This window comes from Sceloporus undulatus, chromosome 1 (assembly GCF_019175285.1).
Source record: "Sceloporus undulatus isolate JIND9_A2432 ecotype Alabama chromosome 1, SceUnd_v1.1, whole genome shotgun sequence".
Lineage (NCBI taxonomy): Eukaryota > Metazoa > Chordata > Lepidosauria > Squamata > Phrynosomatidae > Sceloporus > Sceloporus undulatus.
In genome coordinates, this window is record NC_056522.1 from 167,500,426 (window position 1) to 167,520,033 (window position 19,608).

The following is a 19,608-nucleotide window of genomic DNA, read 5'->3' on the forward strand; positions in this document are numbered from 1 at the left end:
CACATCCTAAAGACTGTACAAATGGAAAAGAATCTATTTCTATTGGACAAGCAGGGACCAAAGTTGCATGCACTGGGATTGTATCAGTTATAGTGTGCAAGTCAGAAAGTATCTGACCAATAATAGTCTTTTTAAAAATGTTTTTATATGTATGTTTAATGTTTAAATGTTTTATCCATTGTACACTACTGTGAGGCCCTGGTGAAAAAAATTATAAATAAAGCGTTTTACTTTGGGATGTGATACATGATTTTTTCCCCCTCTTATATCCTCTGTAAGTACTCTAATGTTCTTTAGTTTAGTTTTTCCCTCTGGACAAGCAAGGTCTAATCCAAAAGATACTTTCCAAAGGGAGGGACTATACTGCTTTCCTCATACCAGCCTCTCTATTATTACCTTCACAGAAAACATTTAAAAAACACAACACAGAATTATTCTGTTGACGTTGAGGACAATAAAATTGTTTCTGTACAACACCTCAAGGATCATATAAGGATGGTCATATTCTCAATTTCAGACAAGCAGTGTGCCCACAAAAGTGTACATCAACAGAAAAAATGGCCTCGGGAAGTCTAAATATAGACACTGTCAAGATTCTCTCCTAAGCAGAGAATATCTTCTGTTGATTTCAGCATCCTTCTATCAGGGATGGCCAACCAGATCATAGACATTCTGGGTAGAGAGAAAAAGTGCAGGACTCAGAACAGAGTCTCAGTCTGCAGGTTTTCAGACAGTAGGTGGAACATTTCAGCTTACTTGTTCACAACTCCGGCAAATGCACAGCTGGAGCAACCCGTGCCAAAATGTCCCCTCCAGGAGGAAGAAGACCTAAATGCATATTAGCCAGTCTTTAGCTTGAGCAACAGCTATACTTGTTTTCAGTACTTCCTGTACTTCCTCTTGAAGATCAGACAGTAGAAGTGGTTTAGTGGCTCTGCCCACATACAGGAAATCACTGTAAGATTGAAAATATTTCTTTGGCATACTATTCATTGGCAGGAAAGTTTTACAAAGGGTGCATGTGCATTAGTTGAATTGTACTGCCTTTTATATCCTAATGGTTTTGGATTACCTGGCAGAAAACACAGGAAGGGTTCTTGTGAAATCCTGATTTCTATATCTTACAGAGAGTATTTGCCTACCTGCATTTTTGGTGGACTGACAGCCTTTGTCATCATAATGCATGAGGACAGGGACTTCTGGATTAAAACCTTGTTGTTGTGTGCCTTAAAACAGTTTCTGGTTCATAGTGACTCCAAGATGACCTCGTCACAGTATTTTCTTGACAAAATTTGTTCAAAAGGGGTTTGCTATTGCCTTCCTCTGACTCTGAGAGAGCATGACTTTTCCAAAGCCACCCAGGAAGTTTCCATAGCTAAGCAAGGACTTGAACCCTGGTCTCCCAGACTCCTAGTCCAACACTCAGACCACTCGCTTTCTGACTTGTGACAACTTTAGGGTTTTCTTTGTTTATCCTACAGCAGCTTTTCCAGTTGGTGTGGTAAGGTCATGGTAGCTCTCTCCCAAGGGAACATACAGTAGTTTGGATTGGACCTTTCCTGTTGTCCAGAGGAAGGGCTTAACTTGAAAGTCGTTGAGTGTCCTCCGTAGAAGATGTAGAAAATTGATACCTGCTGCAAGAAATTTCCCTTTTAAATTTCAGCTTCTTCACTTCCCACCCCCAAAGGTTTTGAATTTTAGAGTCATAATGAGACAATACTTTGAAAGCAGCAGGGGTGGTGAAGAAGCTAAAGAGTCTCTTTGGATTCAAATGCCAGTGTATGAGAATGTGGCTGTTTATTGTCACATGGTTTTATTGTAAACGAAATAACATATTGGGATTCATTTTTCCTCTCTCCACTTTTTCCACTAAATTAATACTTTGTGTGGATAAGTTTTCAAAATCTTCTTATCCAAAGGTTTGGTTCCCTGCAGCTTCTGTCTTTTAAGCAACTGTGAACATTCCCTAATTAGATAAATTACTTTGTAGAGGGTAGAGGTACAAAACAGGAGGTGCTGCTTAAATTAAAAAAAAAAGGGGGGGGGAATAGAAAAATCTATTCTATGAAATGGAATGCCCCACTGCTTTATGACTATTACAGTTGTACGATTTTACATTTAAGTACCTGAAGTTTAAAATTAAGTGTCTAATATAATTTGGTGCCAGTAACATGAAGTCTGTGACTGTCCTTAGAGAATATCTAGACAGCTTCGTTGGCTGCTTCAAATTGCTGTGTGCTTGACAATGAGAAAATCATACAACTGGATCACTTTTTAGTTAAATGCCAGGTACTATTCAACATAGTTTAATGCAATACCACATTGAGCCTTGAATTTCTTACTTAAACTAGTTCAGTACAATACAGCATGAAAAACAGCTTTTCCTATTTACTTACCTCTTCTGAGTGTTTGACAGAAGTAATTTTAGCAGCAAGAGAATAAAAACTGGAGGTAGTAAATCCCTGTCCTGGGATCTCTTGTGTAGATTCTTTATGGAGGCACAATTGATCTACACATCAGACCCTGGTGTAGTTTTAACAGTTTATCACTCTAATGGTGACAGTAAAACCACGGACGTGGGCTTATAAACCCTATGAAAGAACATGGTTTCTGTAGTTGATGATGAAGCAGCTTTGTGTTATTGATAGATTTGAAACAATTACCTCTGCAATAACTATCGGCTGATAGGTCTTGTTGTATCTGATTTGGAGGCATGCACTTCTGTTTGATTCATTCACTATGAAGCTTATCTTTAACTTTCACACTTGTGTGTGATTGTAGGATCACTTGGCTCATGGAGACTCATTTGTTCCCACTTTTGTTTTTGCTTCATTCTTGATTGTGCATGCATCTCATTGGTATTTAACACTGTAATCATTCTAGTACTGTGTGTTCTCTGTTTCTCTCTACCTTTCCAGTGTGCTCTTTATTTTGTGCCCAACTGTTGGGCAAAACATATTTTACAGTTGTTTAACATGCTTACATTTATAATTTTGTTTGCATAAAGTTAATGGGTCAAATGCAGTGCTGTCCATTTACAAGCAGAATAGAAATTACTGTTGAAATAGTTTCCTCCCTGCAGTCTTCTGTAAACTCCCAGATCTCCTGCAGAGGATAGAAGGACCCTAAAGGTGCCTAAGGGGAGGAAAATGGGAAGTCCATGCATGTACAGTGAGCCCACACCATACCTGGGCTCGCTATAGGCGGCTTCCAGCTTATGCGGAAACTGCCGGGAGTGCATGCGCCTGGCCACGCGACATGCACAAGCTCCATTATATCTAATGGGGCTCAAGCATACGCACTTTTTGCCTTACATGGGGGGGGTGGAACGGATCCACCTCGTAAGGCAAGGGCAGACTGTATTATTGGATTGAGTCCAATGTGTTCCTGCCAGTGAGTGATGAAAGTAGCTGTATGTTTCCATTGCAGAAACAACATCTGTCTGGAGATTTGAGAAGCAATCACATCACACATCCCTTCTCCATAGTTTCCCATTTTAAATGTCACTGAAAATACGATTTGATACAGAAGTTTTCTACATCATTTTTTTTAAACAAGAGGACTGTAGAGATGGGTGACCACCTTAACAGAAATGCCTTTGGGTACTAACAGAACCTCAATGTCTTTGCCAGCAATTGCTGAAAAACTCATCACTAGCTGTTCCATAAACTAATATACCAAGAAGGACAAAGAACATGAATCCTTTGCCTTTGCTTACAAGTTGGGAAGGGACAGACAGTTGCGGAGGGGAGAGTGTGTCACAGATTGGAAAATCTGCTTAAGAAGTGGTAGGTTGTGCCTGCCCTAATGCTGCTTACAACAACATGAGCATGAATGTTGTCATAACCAGGCATTTATGTACCAATGTAATGTTACATAAAACCAGATCAACCATTAGCCAGCTATGAAGAACCATTCCGTATGCGTAACCGCTATAAGACAGTATGTGCTACATTTTAAATGCTTAATAACTGAAAACTGATGAAACATCTGAAAATTGAAACTGACAGCATATACTGGATGATTAGAAATCCAAAGGGGCATTGTACCTCCTCCATGTGTGCTAGTAATATGTTCTGATAATAGTTCAGCATATGTGCCCAGTCTCTGTCTCTCTTTTTCCACATAAATGTGGCATGAGGGTTGAAAAGTAGGAAGAGACTATCAGTGCTCCCAAACCAACCAACTAACTAAAAGTGAAACCTATATATAATGCAAAATGTCCCAATAAACAATACAAGCGGGACCAACATATAATTGTACAGTGAACAGTATGCCTCTTTGGAGGTCTAGCCACACCTTTCCTCACAGTATATTCTCTTCCTTTCCTTTTTCTTCTCAGTTTTCTCACTACTATCCCCCAAACAGCATTCTTTGGCCCCTGAATTATGTTAAATTCTCAATGAGCAGTTTCTGTGCATTCTGTATCCCAAATAGAAAGAAAATTCTCCACCTTAGAAATTATTGTCCTAATAATTTTATATACTTCTTTAAACCTCAAGGATATGCTGACTCTACCAATACTTTATGTACCATTACTTTTTTGGCATTATTCACTGAATTCTGGAAATGGGATATGCAGCGCTAATTATGTGTGATGTTTTCAGTTTTCTCATCAAACATATGTAATGCACTTACACATATATAATCCCTCACTAGGGAGTTCCAGGGTCTGGGATCAGCTACTTAGAAAAGCTTATGCATCCCCAGCATGTGTACTTCCAATGCCAGAGGGATTGAAAGATCCCCAGCCTACTTTTAACATTGCAAATTGGAACATTAAACATATAACATAGTTGGAGTGGAGAATATACCAGATGTCCTGACTTTACTCTTGTATGGGTCCAAATAAAATGTGCTGAAGAGTAAAAATGGGCTGAAATCCACTGGACTCACTTTATCATTTTATTTTTAGTGGTCTACATTGATCACAGAGATGTGCATTATAACATTTTCAATATACTTATACTTTCCCTTCACTCAGAAGAGGAGACACTATCCTTATCTAGGGGATTATTGCTTCTTAAGTCTTGGGATAGCGAATATTCTCTGCATCTGGCCTTCATGATCACATCTGAGAGAGATCAGAGAGTTCTGACCTTTTAGGTGAAAGGTTGCTGCTGCAGTATACTGTACAGGCTGTTGAAACAGAATCAAAACTTAGTACTTGTAAAGTAAAGTGAGTGGATATCTGGCACTCATATCTCTAGAAATCTGAGAACTTTTAACTGTTTTTTTAAAGAACCTGTCTACTTGTCTGACTTTAACTACGAGATGGTTCTTTGTAGCTCAAACCATTCAATTTTGATAGATATAGTTCTTAGAAGTTTGTAAAATACCTTCAGTTTTCAATTTGTACATGATTACTTGTCAAAAGTAAAGGTCACTACCCAAGTTAACACTTTTACCACAGATGGCAATGCTTTGCTCCTCACAAAAGATAGACATTTATCTCATGTAAAGAGCTTGGAATACAATTTTGCTATAACAATTATTTAATCTGCACCCCACCTACCTCCCCAGTTCCCTGTATCTTAAAGGATGTAGGAAGCTGGAGTTTGTGATTAAAAATAAAATGCAGCTATAAAAAACCAACCAAATAGCAATATCAGTGTGATTGCATTATGAACACCAATTGACTGTGTAGTGTCTGACTATGCTATTAATCCTGTAGTTTTACCTTAGCCAATGACAGTGTACACCCCCCCATGACACCCCAAGGTGCTATTTTGTGCCCCCCAGAGCCCCTCAACACAAAATAACTTGCCAAAAGCAACTGCTGAAATCTGATGGTCCAAAGAAGCAATGATGTTAATTGTTGCCAAATTTTAATGACAAACTATGACTATAGTATATGAGACCTTACCTTGGAAAATAAAGGAGAGTTTTAAATGTATAGTAGAAAATAAAGGGGCAGGAGAAGAGGGTCCTAGGACCACCCTAAAATTGACCTGTCTCTGAAAATCTATTCAGCAGGAGAAGTTTTAAATCAATTATAACCCTACCCCACTAAGTGTTACATGTCTCATACCTTCTCACATTTGCAGGGATTAAGAGAGAATGACACTGAGAGATCTAGAGAGAGATGGAGACCCTATTCATCTTTTTGCTCTTTTTTCTCTTCTCTTTTTGGCTCTTGTTTTGGTTTTGGCGTTTTGCATCTGGTAATTTCTAGGCATGTTAAGAAAACAGAAGCAGCTACTGCAAAGCCTACCACATTCTTTGTCTCTTTCCGCAGTCGATCTGGTGGAAACCTCATGAAATAACTGAAATTTACTTCCAACCTTAACACAAAAAAATAAGTTCAAATAGAAGTTTGCACATTCAAAGTGCCTGTGCATAGGGAAGACAAATAATGACAATGGAGTCAACAATACACTTCTCTTCATTTCCTGGATAGGCAACTCTACTACTCTGTGGTACTGGATAACTGGCAGCATTTGTTCTTGCAGCTTCTGTCTACATTAATGAGTGCGATTCACTGATTAATTCCGGTCAATCAGTAAAAAGTTGTGTTTGAGAATTACTAGTATCAATATGATTCATTTGAATTTATTTAAATATGAAATAAAATGTCAGCCTCAGAGAAAATAAAATGCATATAATTTCAGACAAATAATTTATTATTTGTAATGAAATATTATGTAAAATCATGATTAAATAAATAGTACGGCTCTCAGCCACTTTTATGTAGCCCCTAGTCTCAATACGGTTGTCCACCTTGGCCTAAGAAGTGGAAACTGTGAAATATGTCCCCTTTATGATAATAGGGCTAGACTTTATACCAGGGGTAGGCAACCCTTTTGAGCCAGGGGCCGGGTTGCTGTCCCTCAGACAACTGGGGGGCCGAAGCCAAAAAAAAATAAATAATTAAATAACTTTTAAAAATTAAATAAATAAACAGGGACAAATGTAGGACAAAATTTTCAAATGGAGGGCACTTTTTTAAATAAAAAATGGAGGACACGCGAAAAAAATGCTGATTTTTAAAAAAACGTTAAGATAAATGCATGTTTCTGAGGCTTCTAAAGACAATTGCCCCACCATGCCCCTCGTGCAAGACGCCAAATGCCCCAGCGGCAATCGGCGGCAGGACCAGGCTGGAGCCGGTCCCAAGGCCTCGCTGGGCCGCATCCGGCCCGCGGGCCGCAGGTTGCCTACCCCTGCTTTATCCCATATTACTGGTCTATAACGTAAGTCTTACTATTTTTCTATGGAAGGAGTTTCCTTGTTCACCATTGACCCCATTCTGCTTGGCTTATATCCAGGCTAGCATTATGGGTTCATAGATGTCAAAGTATCCTTGTCTAAAATGGCCCTCTCCAAATTAAACTGATATTTTCATAGCAAAGTTTGTACGTAGTTGCCCTTGGCTTTCTAGCCCTGAGTGGAGGAGGTGGTGGTAACTGTTCTCATAAGCAGTATTATAACATGAGCAGTGTAATATGGTTACACAATATCAAAGCTCCACTTAAATCACAAATTATGATTTTTATGATTTTTCAGTTCTTTTCATAGAAAATAATAGAGTGACTGCTAACTGCCAGCATTGAACTGATTGTATGTGGCTCTTGACAGGTGTGAATAAATGAACTACAACTTAATGTAGTAGAAAATTGTATGTAAATGTGAGCAGTCAGGGTTTAAAGGCTTTTTAACTACATTTTAGAGGACAATGTTCCACCATGTCCAGTGTTGGCTTGTTGGAGTTTACCTAAAACATTTGTGGCAGTTTTCTAAATAAATGACTCCTGACAAGGAATATAAGTTGTTCAGGTGCATCTTAAATACAAAGGTGGGAAATGGTGAGAACACAATGGCTGTGCTTACATACCAACGACTTCAGTAGCTGTCTTGCTACTGTCACTTCCTAACCTTTAGAACTTCTGTCTTAGCTTCCAGGGACCAGTGGATATTGCCTAGGACAGTGCTTCTCTGCTGTTTTTATTTCCTATCTGTCTCACTGTCAATGAACCTGGGCCCCACAGTAACAGAAACAAAAATCTCATTTTTAAAAGAACAGTTTTTATATGATCACAGGCAGCAGCAGCATCATTTAAAATATATTTTATAAATTACTGTTAATTTCAACATGAATAGTGTTGAATAGTATTCAAGTAAAAACATAATTTCATTAATTGTAAAAATGTGTAATTAATAATGCAGTTTGTAATTTATAATTGCTTTTTACACATTATGTTATGTTGAACTTAAATTTTACTGCTACTGTAACTGCAAAACACAATGACTACAATATAAGTTAAATTTCATCCACTTTTTTTGGAGGAGGAACTGTATTTTTATTGCTATGACTGCATAACCAGTGTTACACCAAGATTAATACAATGTCCCACCAGTGGTACAGGTATCATTGTCTAAGAAGGCAGGCAAACAGCAAATCAGATGGTAGCAGAACTGCATATGGATGCTTTGAGTTTCACAAAAAGCCTGAAGAATTAAAACACTAGTTTAAAGCAAAAACATTGTTTTTGTTATAATTCACCAGTTAATTTGCAACTCTTAGAAGAATAAAAATGTTCTTAAAATCCATTTGGTTGTATATAGTGTGTTGATTTGCCAATGTTTTCTTTAAAGATTCATTATCAGACTGGAAAGATACAAAATTAAAATTAAAAAATACATTATTTTCCATATTTGCTTACATATTCTTCCTTTCTATTCATTAATAAGGGGCTTCCCTTCAGTTCTTTTTTCTGATCTTGATCATAGAGCGTGTGGTGCAAGGTCACTCTGTATCTCTTACCTGTGGTATGCTCTACTTCAAAGCTACCTCATGTTGTGTACAGTTAAAGGAGAAAGAAGCCTGTGTACTAAATCTGATACAAGGTGCCTTGATAACTTTTTGTTTATTACAGCACAGGTAAAGCACAGTGATATTTGTTTATTACAGCACAGGTAAAACACAATACCCCTTGTCAAGCAGCCAGACCCCATAATTTGTTGCAATTGATACTTCACTTGATAGCCCTGTGCTGGTATAGGAAATAACACAGCCAGTATTTTAAACTCATAGCACTGACTATGCAATAAAGATTGTATATGCTTGCATTGGAATCAGAAAATTAACAAGAAATTTTTACCAGGAAGACCACTCCCTTCCCATTTCATCTCACATGGCAACAGACATCTAGTTTCAGATGAGTACATTCTGGTGGGATGTACTGGAGCTCCACTTGTTTAAAACCCATCACCCTTTTTTGCCTTTACTTCTGGCAAATTTGATGTTCAAAATGAATGACATTAAGCTAGCTCTCATTCCCAGATTTGAAAAGAAGATAATACTTGTATTCCTTTACTAGCTGTTATCCAGGAAGACATTTCACCATTAATCCAGTAGCTATTCATTAGGAATCAGTGATCAATAAGACTCCATTTACCAAAGACTGCTTGTTTAATTAAAATCACCCCAACATTGTTTCTGTGGCTGGGATGTCCTAATGATGCATATGACACTGTTCTGATTTTTGTCTTATTATTTATATGTATAGGCTGTTGGCCACTCCAGTGATATCTTTTAAAATAAAAAATCCAGTTAATAAAAATATGGCACAGACAGTTATTCCATTCATAGTGGTGATCATTCATTATCTCTTACCCTAGAATTGGGGAAAGGAGCCAGAAGTTGAAAAGAGGAGGGATTCAGGGAGGTGATACTTGTCAACTGGCTGTGGGAAAGGTAAAGGATAGAACGTGGAAAGTGAATATGTTATAGCCTCAGTATGCTTGTAGGAGCAGTTAACGCTGCATAGGAGAATAGGATGAGCAGCTGGAAGGGGGAAGTTTGAGAAATTTTATTGAAAAAATGTGTATTTCTTTCCTTCTACAAGGCAGAGTTAATACATTTTGTTTTCCCCTGTGTATTAAAAAGAGTAAATTGCCTTTTTCATGTGTCACAGGGTTCCCAGTTATGTGGAAAGCCTGCACACATTCAGGAGGCTTCCCATTTACAGTTGAACCACCAGTATTTGTGGGGAAGGCCAGCACACATGGTCCAGCTCTCTTTCCACAATATCTTAATCACAGAAAGAAAACCATGTTCAAATAGGATACTGAAGTCTGCCAAAATGCTTGAGGCCAGAAGTATTTTGGATTTTGGAGTTTTTTGGAATGTTTTCACATGCATATCTTGGAGATAGGACCCAAGTCTAAACATTAAATTCATTTACATTTCCTATACACTTTATACACATAGCCTGAAGGTAATTTTATACAAAATATTTTTAATAATTTGGTGCATGAAACAAAAGTTTATGTACTTTAAACCATTGGAAAGCAAAGGTGTCACTATCTGAGGCACTCATTTGAACAAGTTTTGGATTTTGGAATATTTCAAATTTTGGAATTCCAGATAAGAAAGACTCCTATATTACATCAGATTCTGCTTGTTCTAAGATTGTGCCACATACGACGTGTCAGTAGAAACAGGCCCATAGCTAGGCCTTTAGGGGCCCTGTGGCATAAAGTAGGGCTCGGTAGGGCAGAGTATTTGCACACTTCCAAGTCGTACCCTGTGCCACGGACGCCATCTTGGCGCACTGCAGTGCCCTGGTTGCCCCAAACTAGCTACAGGCCTGAGCACAAATTCCCCAAGAAGAGCTCAGTCAGATGAACTTTGAACCTCATAGGTTGTTTTGAACGTTGATAATCTAATTAGATGGTGTGGGTTTTTTAACTACAGATTTTTAATAATAAAAATATCTTAGAAGGATTTATTTGGGAGGAATTGTTTTAGTGTCACATGAAGCTGAAAAGATTGTGGAAATAGAAGCCAAGGGATATCTTTTCAAAGATTATATGAGAGTTACCATATAAACTGTAGGATCTTTGAGTTGGGAAGCTTGGTCAGACAAGTAGAAGAATTCCTTCTGGTTGCCTCTCTGGAGTCTTAAAAGCCATGCTTTAGGGCAAGAGTGGGCAAACTGTATCCCTGTACCTTTCTAAGGCTATTTTTATAACCTCACCCTCTGTAAGATGCCCAGATTGGTCCTTTTTCTGACTGAAAAGGGATGTGGTGTGAATTGCCACGAGTGGCCATATCTCTTTTACATAGATTACAAATTGTTTAACATTTTTAAAATGCCAGGCTTTTTTCTCCTGCATTTTAATAGTTGGGGCAGCCCCTGAAGGCCCTTCCTGACCCAATATTTGTCATATATTTTATGGGTGTGTTTGGTTAGCTGTTTCTGGCATGCAGTTAATTTCCAGAACATGGACCTCCCCCCCCCCCAAAAAAAAAAGATTGATAAAAGAGAAAAGCAGTTCTACATATATGGAGAATGTAGTTTAGTATCCTGTCCTATAGGCTTGTTACAGACTGACAAAATAAAGCTGCTTCGGGTCTCTTTGGAGGTGTGCTGTTTAAATGATGCATGCACTCTAAGAATCCGGAAGCTGCACCAAAGTGGCACCCCAGTGCTTAGGAATGGAGTGTGGCTTTGGCGCGACCTCCGGACTCTTAGGACCCGTGCATCATTTAAATAGCATACCTCCAAAGAGACCCGAAGCAGCTTTATTTTGGCAGTCTGTAACAGGCCATAGGATAACATCCAAAATGATACTACAGTGGAAGCATTAGAAGCTACTGAAATATCAAGGTGAATCAACAGGATAACAATCCCCCTGTTTTTTACTCCAACAAAAGTCATGGTAGGTGGCAGGAGTGGCAAAAGCAGTTTCAGTGCCAAAGCTGGGCCTTAAGACTAATTGAAATGGATCCAGAAGTTCAGTCTAATTCAAGACTTTTTGGACCTGATTGGGCACCACTTGCTTGAGCACCATACTCAGGAAAGGAATGTACACAAATTATTAAACCAAGAATTTCTGTAGAGAAGAAACCTGGAATGCCATAATTCTAGGGAAGGTATTTCAAATTGCAAAGGAATATACACAGCTGTTTATTTTACTCCAGGTGATCATTCATATTGAAACTTGTGGCTGAAACTAGTTTGAAACTGAGAATCATTCTACTTATCCTGCCTTGTTATTAGTGGCAATTTTTCTGGTTTGGCATGTGTTCTGAGTGTCAGATATTGCAGCCAGAGCAGATTTGAAACAGTTCCATCTATCTCCATTTGTAGTACATTGTGACTTAATATGTTGTCCCTATTTAATTGTCTAAGGCTAAATATAATGATACATGGATGTAGTGTCCTGCAAATGAATTTCAGTATATAGGCCTCTGCTTAAAATGTTGATTTGTAGCTGTTTTATTGTTTACAATTTCTGCAGGATAATATGCAAAAGCTTATTATAATATGTTTAAATATTCACTGTTTGAGATTATTGGAATTTGAATAATGTTTGGAATTTAAATAATGTAACATTTTAAAACTCACGTGTTTTATATTCTCACTGGTGAAAGTCTTTAATTCAAGACAATATGAGAAACAATGAAATGTTTTGTAGTATGCCTTTTTGTGCCAGGTCTCAAAATACAGTACCCCATAGATGCTGACTATACTGACTCATGTTGGCTGGGAGCATATTCATCTCACATCTTGTATGCTAAAATTAATACTTTGTCCAAGGAAGTGGACTGTGCCTCTGTATGGCAAGCCATTCTTTAATTCACATTTCTCTGTCTATTGAAAACATAGCAATGACAGTCTTCATTCCCTGATAGTGTGTTCATTATGCAAGTTGCCCCTTATAGATTGTTACCAGCTCTATAATAAATAGAACAAGTACAATTAAGGTGACCTTGTATCTTGGATTAAACTCCATATTGGAAGACAAACCTTGAGCTACAACTGGATGGGTTAACATTTGACATTTTCTGTCAGTATTGTATTTTCACCTGATGTCCTTAAATTCTATTGATTATTAATTTTAGGATGGTAATGCAGTTCTGTTTTGTTTCCCCATAAGTTCTTACTTTCTCATTTCTCTGTGAATTTTGAGGAATATAAACTTGCAGTTCACTCTTAAATTCACATGTACGTGTGTCTGTCTGTCTTTTCTGTTAAAAAATGGTGAATGAACATAATGTAGCTATAAATCCTAAAACTGATGACCATCATCAGAAAAGCTGCCTGTAGCTGCCATTAGAAGCTGCCGAGCTAATGATGGGCTGGGCAGATAATCATAGGAAAGTTAATTGTAAGGTTTGATATGGCATCTTGTCAGCAGAGATAAGTTGTCACGTTTTCCACTTGAGCTGAAACTAAATGATTGTAAAATAAGTTATGAGTGTCCTTGGGCCTGTCTGCCAGAATGATGGCTAAGAATATATTCCTGGTCCATCAGTCTCAAGAAGCCTGTTTGATATTTATGCGAACTGAATGTTATTTTATTCCCCCTCTAGTCATGCTTGCCAGCTTCCCGAGTGAAAAGTGAAACTGCTTCTTTGACTCATACTTCAAGTATTGAAGCTCAGATACTGCACAGATTGTTGTTGCTATTATTACTACTGTTATATATTTTTGAGCATTGAACATTAATGCCTGATTGGGAAGAACTAATGGCTGACACCGAATGTACAGGATGGCAGCAGCCCATCCCCGCTCAGTGAAACACATCTTATGAGTTCTGGTGCTTCTGTCAAAGCTGGTTAGCTTGTAGAGTAATGAGGCACTTGTTTCTTTTTAATTTGATATGCCTTTTATATTTAATAGTAGCAGCAGTGGTCATCTGTTCTCACATTCAGTAATTGATGCCAAATAAAATGTGTTATTTGTATTCAGTCAGGAATATAAAATTGCATGCAGTGGGTCGAAGCTAGAACTCATTTACAGTTTTGAAGAGGCCCTTTTCAGTTTGAAGAGTAAATACCTTGTCAAGAGAGCAGAGTAGTCAGAAATGGGAAACCAGTGCATGTAAGCCTGGTATACTTTAGTGGCCTATATTTTAAAGCAGAGAAATGCAAAGTATCCTGTATTCATAGAATACTGGAAACTAGAATATAGAGTGTTAATAGAGAAACAATGAAGGCTTAGTTCTGCATCCCAGATTCCCATTTCTTTTTCCAGATGAGGAGGGAAGCACATACCTCCGGCTCTCCTCGCTTTAGAGCTCTCTGACCCAGGAACAGCACGCTATTATGTGAAAAGCATTGTACATCATAAAGACTTACGGCAGCAAGTTCATTTTTCAGGTCAGCCCTACACTTGAGAAGTTGGTGCTGTAGGATATAAGGACTGATTTGGCTTAAACACATTCCTTTACATGAACCTGCAGTTGTTGAGGAATTAAACGATGTAAGACAAAAGTATATCAAAAGGAGAAAATAACAAGAGGCTGGCTATATGAGAGCATTCTGTTCCATTTTAATACAAGAAGGGGGTTCTCTGTTCAGAAGAAGCATATAATAATGCTGTTTTCTACATCATTTCAATTCACTTAAGGTACAGTTAATTGGAATGATATAGAAAACAGCATTATTGAATACTCTTACTGAACACGGTACCCTTTCAGGTATTAAAAAGCAGTGCAGGTCAAAATTATGATTGCAAAGCACATTTAGTAGAAGGAATATGCCTTATGAAAGGAGGCCTGTGTCTTACTTTATTATTTAAAGAACTGGTTTGTTGAGGTAAGGTCTTCCATTGCCATGTTTCTGGTAGACTGTGCATACAATTGGCTTGTGTTGGAAACAAAGAGTTGGGGGAGTCTGTTCAAGAGGTCTCAAGTAATGTCTGCAGGTAGAGTGTCTACTTTTAAGCAACTCATCTATATAAATATGGAGTGTAACACATTCATTCTCCACATAAAGAAAAACCAGTAAATTTATACTTAAAATAGTATACTAGTATGGTGAAAATTCTCAGGCATTTAGATCAGACTCTGCTAAAAAAAAATTGATGTTTATCTCCCACCTTTCTCCCAACATAGGGCCCAAAGTGGTATTGAGCCGCCTTGAGTCCCTGTACTGGGAGGAAGGCAGGATATAATAATAATAATAGTAATAATAATAATAATAATAATAATAATAATAATAATAATAATAATAATGGGTCTAAAACTGAACCCTTTTATGAAAAGAGTGGAAGCTCCCATGCCTTTATTTAATTCCCTTGTTACATAATGGAAACCTAGCTACAGGTAGCTGTAATGGAACAAGAGAAGGAACCAAGGGTACACAGGTCATACTGCTTAGAGAAGCAAAGGAATGAAGAGTGTTCATTGAAGAGAGGCCATATTTTAATAGTAGAACTTTCCATGTAGAAGTCCACAAGTTCAATTCAGGATATCCAGAAATAGATCTGTATACACTAGCATGTCCCCACTGATATTCTGCCACAAGCAGAACTCAACTTTAGGCAAGCATTCAGGGAACCTTCACAGAGAAATTGATCACTCTCTCCCAAAAGAGATATAGCCACTTTTAGCCTATGAAGATAGAAATATAGATGAGCATAGAAATATATGAGCGTTGGAGTGGTAAAAGTGTTTGTGGGCTGTTCTCTTTAGATTATTGCAAGGCTAATAGAAACTTTTGGGCAAACAAAACAGCCATGTAAAGTATGTTTTGGGCGTAGGAATTTGAAGACAGTACTAGAAGATGGTGTAGAGCTCCCAGATATGGTCAACATACTTTTGAGCTGTAGCATTTTCACACTTGGGGTGGCAAACTCACAAAATGGAATGCTCCGTCATACTAAAGAATCCTGCAACATAGAAAACCAGGTGTCAGGTAAAGAGCTCAGGTCCTAACCTAGCCTTCTTCTTGACCTCCCACTTTTCTGTGTCAAATAATAGTTTTATAGAGGAGCATTTCATGGTGTAAGTTCCCAGCTACAATCTGTTTGAAAACCCACATTTTGCTCATGGGTGAAAATTAGGACTAAATCGGTCTACCATTCAGCTCACTCAGCTCAGCCTGTGCATGTGGCAGTATCCTACAGAGAACAATATGTTTTAGAAATAATCCATTACACTAGGGGAAATTGGACATAATCACTATAACATACTGCCCATAGAGCGGAGTGTGTAGGGTGGGAGTGAGAAACATTTTCAGCTAATAGCAACTTTTTTCCTAAATGGGGGGATAGTGTTTTTATTTATTTATTTATTTGATTTTTATGCCCCACCTTTCCCCCCAACATAGGGACTACAAAAAAGAATTTGAGTGTGACTGATCCCAACAAGATATGAAAACATTTATTTTTCCTCACATTTGGCTGCTACACCAGCAACACAGGGCATAAAAAAGGGAGGCAAGGCATCCAAATTAAGCTTCACCCCAGGTTGAGTGCATGTGTGGTTTATGTCTGTGGGGTTGCTTTAGTTTATAGTCTGAATGTCAAAGGGGAAGCCCCCAACCTGCCAATTCGATTCAGCACCTTGGCTAGTTCCTTTAAAGTTCATTTTAAAATTGCAGAGCAAGTTCACCACCCCACTGGCATAGGAGGCACCAGTTGCCATTGGCACCAAAAAGTTTTACTTTGAAGCCATAGTGTCCTGATTTTGGTTCATTCTACATGGAATAAATTTTTAGGAGCAATAGGTGTTTCTACTTAAACCTTTGTTTCCTTCCAGTCGAAAGGGAAATCATCAGCATCAACCTGGGCAACAGCAGGTAAAATTCCTGCTATGTTTAGAGACAGTCTTCCCTTGTTCATCTACCGCCTTCAACTGAGTAGCAGTTGCTCTCTGTTGAGCTGGGGGGGACATTTTGAACATGTGCAGCTACTGCACTTTTTTGGTAGTCCTTCAGCCAGAAAATGATGAATGACAGGTAAAGAAAGGAGGATGAAAGCAAGCACAGCACTCCAGTTGCAACAGTTTTTGTTTCCCACTTACTGCTTGAGGTCTAAACATCTGGAGATCGTGGGTGAGGTAGGGCAGAGGTGAGGGTCATTGTTCTCTTGCCCATAATCGGGCCATCTCTAGTTCTGCATCAAAACTTCAAGGTGTTAAATGCCACCCTGATGTTAAATACAAGAAGAAGAATTTAAAAAAAAAAGCCAAACCAACATGGAAAAGACAACAACAGCAGACTTCTATAGGTACCCGCTATATCTAGGCAGCAGAAAGTAATACAGTACCTACTAGAGCATATATCTGTTTTCCATCCAGGTTGGGTCAATTGCTTTACAAAGCATGCTGACTATAATGAGATGGGAGTCATTGGCATCATAGCCTCCCTTCTCCGTTTTGACCCCACAAACACCCTCCTGACTAGCTATTATTTTTTTAAAGAAGCTGAAGCAGATGAAATAGAATGGAGTTAGTATGGTCTAACACGAAATGGACAAACCATTGGCCCAGCCTGTTTTTGTCCTCCCCCCCCCCCCGCAGCCCTTGCTTTTCCTCCCTTTTATTTAAAAAAATCTGGTGGAAATCACCCCAGATGCTCTGAAGCAGCTCGAAGCATAGCAAGCTTCTCCTATTTACACCACCTGACCTTCCTCAACACCTCCCCAACTTGGAGACAGTGGCCAGAATAAGAAAGAAAGAAAGAAGAAAGAAAGGTGTAAAACACTCTTGAATGAAGTGCCCCTGTTCTAACAATGGCAGTACCTGCTGTTCTGATATAATTTGTCAGGGTCCCAACCTTGTATTCTTTGGGTATTCATGCCAGTGGGCAGTGAGGCAACCATGAAGGAGTCAATGAATGGAGATTGAGTGAATGACTGGCTGAGATGTAGTGAACAACAATAAACATGACAATAAATGAGGCCAGGTTCCACACAACAGCTTCCGTACTGTCAGCACGACAATCCTGGAGTGTTTTAGTGTTGGATTAGTACTCGTGGAAGCCAGGGTTTATCCTTGTTCAGCAGGCATGGAAACTGAATGGGTGACCTTGAACAAGTCATACTCTCAACTTAGAGGAAGGCAGGGACAATCTTGCCCAGAAAACCACGTGTAGGTTTTGTTTAGAGTCACCATAACTTTTGAAAAACCTGAAGGCACTAACAACAGCAATAACATGTAATAGTTATCAGTTTTGAGAAGTGTTGAAGATACCATGGAGACCCCTTCAGTTCACTGAATACTGCCATCTCCCATGCATATTATTTATTTTAGTGTGTTGTTTATTCACATTGTTTAAATAATATAGCTAATTAAATATGCTTTAATACGGTAATTTGTGTGTGCTTTTCTCTGTGCATTTTACATAAATGGTGGCCTCCTTGAGTCACAGTTTGGAAGAACGATGAGATAAGGAAGGAAGGAAGAATTGATTGGTAGATGTTAAAAAATAAATTATAGAAACCTATATTAAAGTACAGTATTATCTTGTATCGGAAGAGGTCGAAGCAGGTCACAATCAGTAGCACAGCTACTGTTGAGTTTAAATGTCATGGGGGACAAAATATATTCCTGTAGCACTGAACAGCAAAAATAACAGCTGAACATTCCCACTGCCACTCTATTTAATCAGCAACTACACAGCAAGAAAGGGACCCATGGCCTGTTACAGACAGCCAAAATAAGCGTGCTTCGAGTCACAGTGAGGTATATGTGTTTCAATGAGCATGCAGGTCCTAGAGTCAAGAAGCCACACCAAAGCCACGCTCCAGTCCTAGGGCTGAGCATGGCTTTGGTGCGACTCTGGACTCTTAGGATGCATGCATCATTGAAAACCCATACTCCACTGTGACTCGAAGCAGCTTTATTTTGGCTGTCTGTAACGGCCAGTGTATCACCAGACGCCTACTCCTACCTACTCATAGAGGCAATCCAATAATGTATTATGATAGATTATAGCAAACCTATGTAGATCCAAGAGGATCAACAGAATAGTATCTATATTTTCTTGACCAAGGCCATCAGATAGGCTGATTGGATTTTCCTAGTTCGGCCTCCATGTGTAATGAAAATCAAGAAAGCTCCTGTAAAGACTCAAGGCCCAGGCAGACTGGGTATGAGAAAATATAGTTTTTCAGATCTCTTGGACCCAAGTACCCACTGATGTAATTGTGTGTTGAATCAGGACTGGAGACACAAAGTAGAGACTTTCAGGTTTCTGAACATAATCATTGAGATTTTGGATGGAAGATTAAATACATTTGAACAATTTTTAATTGAATGCATTGGTCATACAGCTCTGCTTGCTTGATGATTGTTATTTAAAAGCAAATATACATTTCCCATGTTTTGCCCCCTGTTTACAGATACTGCTTGGGAGATTCTGTGTGCTCCAGCCCAATATATCAAGGTACCACAAGTCCAAAGTTGGACCCTCCTCCTCTCCTCATGCAAACCGAAAAACACATCGCAGGAAGAAAAGCACAAGCATTTTAAGGCTGATGGTATCTCAGGCACTGCAGAAGGTATTGTTTATTCTTTTTGTGTTTGATAAAAAAAAAATAGTGTGATTCCCTGACTATTCGTCGTTATTTTTACGTGGATTGAGTTCAGTTTTTTTATTGAGTGTTTACTATGTTTTGTTGTTTGTGTGCTGTTTATGGCCTGGGACAAAATCAACAATCTTCTCCACCTTCTCCCCGTTTTTCAGAGTCACACCACACGTTTAAATGTAGTGGATTGCTTTCATCTTTTGAGTTCTATTTCAGTGAATGCGCGATAGATTTATGATGCAACGAAAGCATCATGCAATCTGCAATCAATGTTTAAGTATCATGGAGGTTATCGCATCGTGCCTGAAACGTTCTATTCTTTCCAAACGTTTCAAGATGT

General features: G+C 38.6%; 1 protein-coding gene across 1 annotated transcript in view; it reads left to right on the forward strand.

The window, feature by feature from the left end:
- The window catches only part of AGAP1 (ArfGAP with GTPase domain, ankyrin repeat and PH domain 1), a 383,533-nt gene that overhangs the window by 248,506 nt on the left and 115,419 nt on the right, over positions 1-19,608 (forward strand). The window contains 4 exon segments of the mRNA XM_042467277.1: positions 16,786-16,792; positions 19,083-19,156; positions 19,159-19,203; positions 19,206-19,241. Of these exon segments, the coding sequence (XP_042323211.1) occupies positions 16,786-16,792; positions 19,083-19,156; positions 19,159-19,203; positions 19,206-19,241 (162 nt within the window).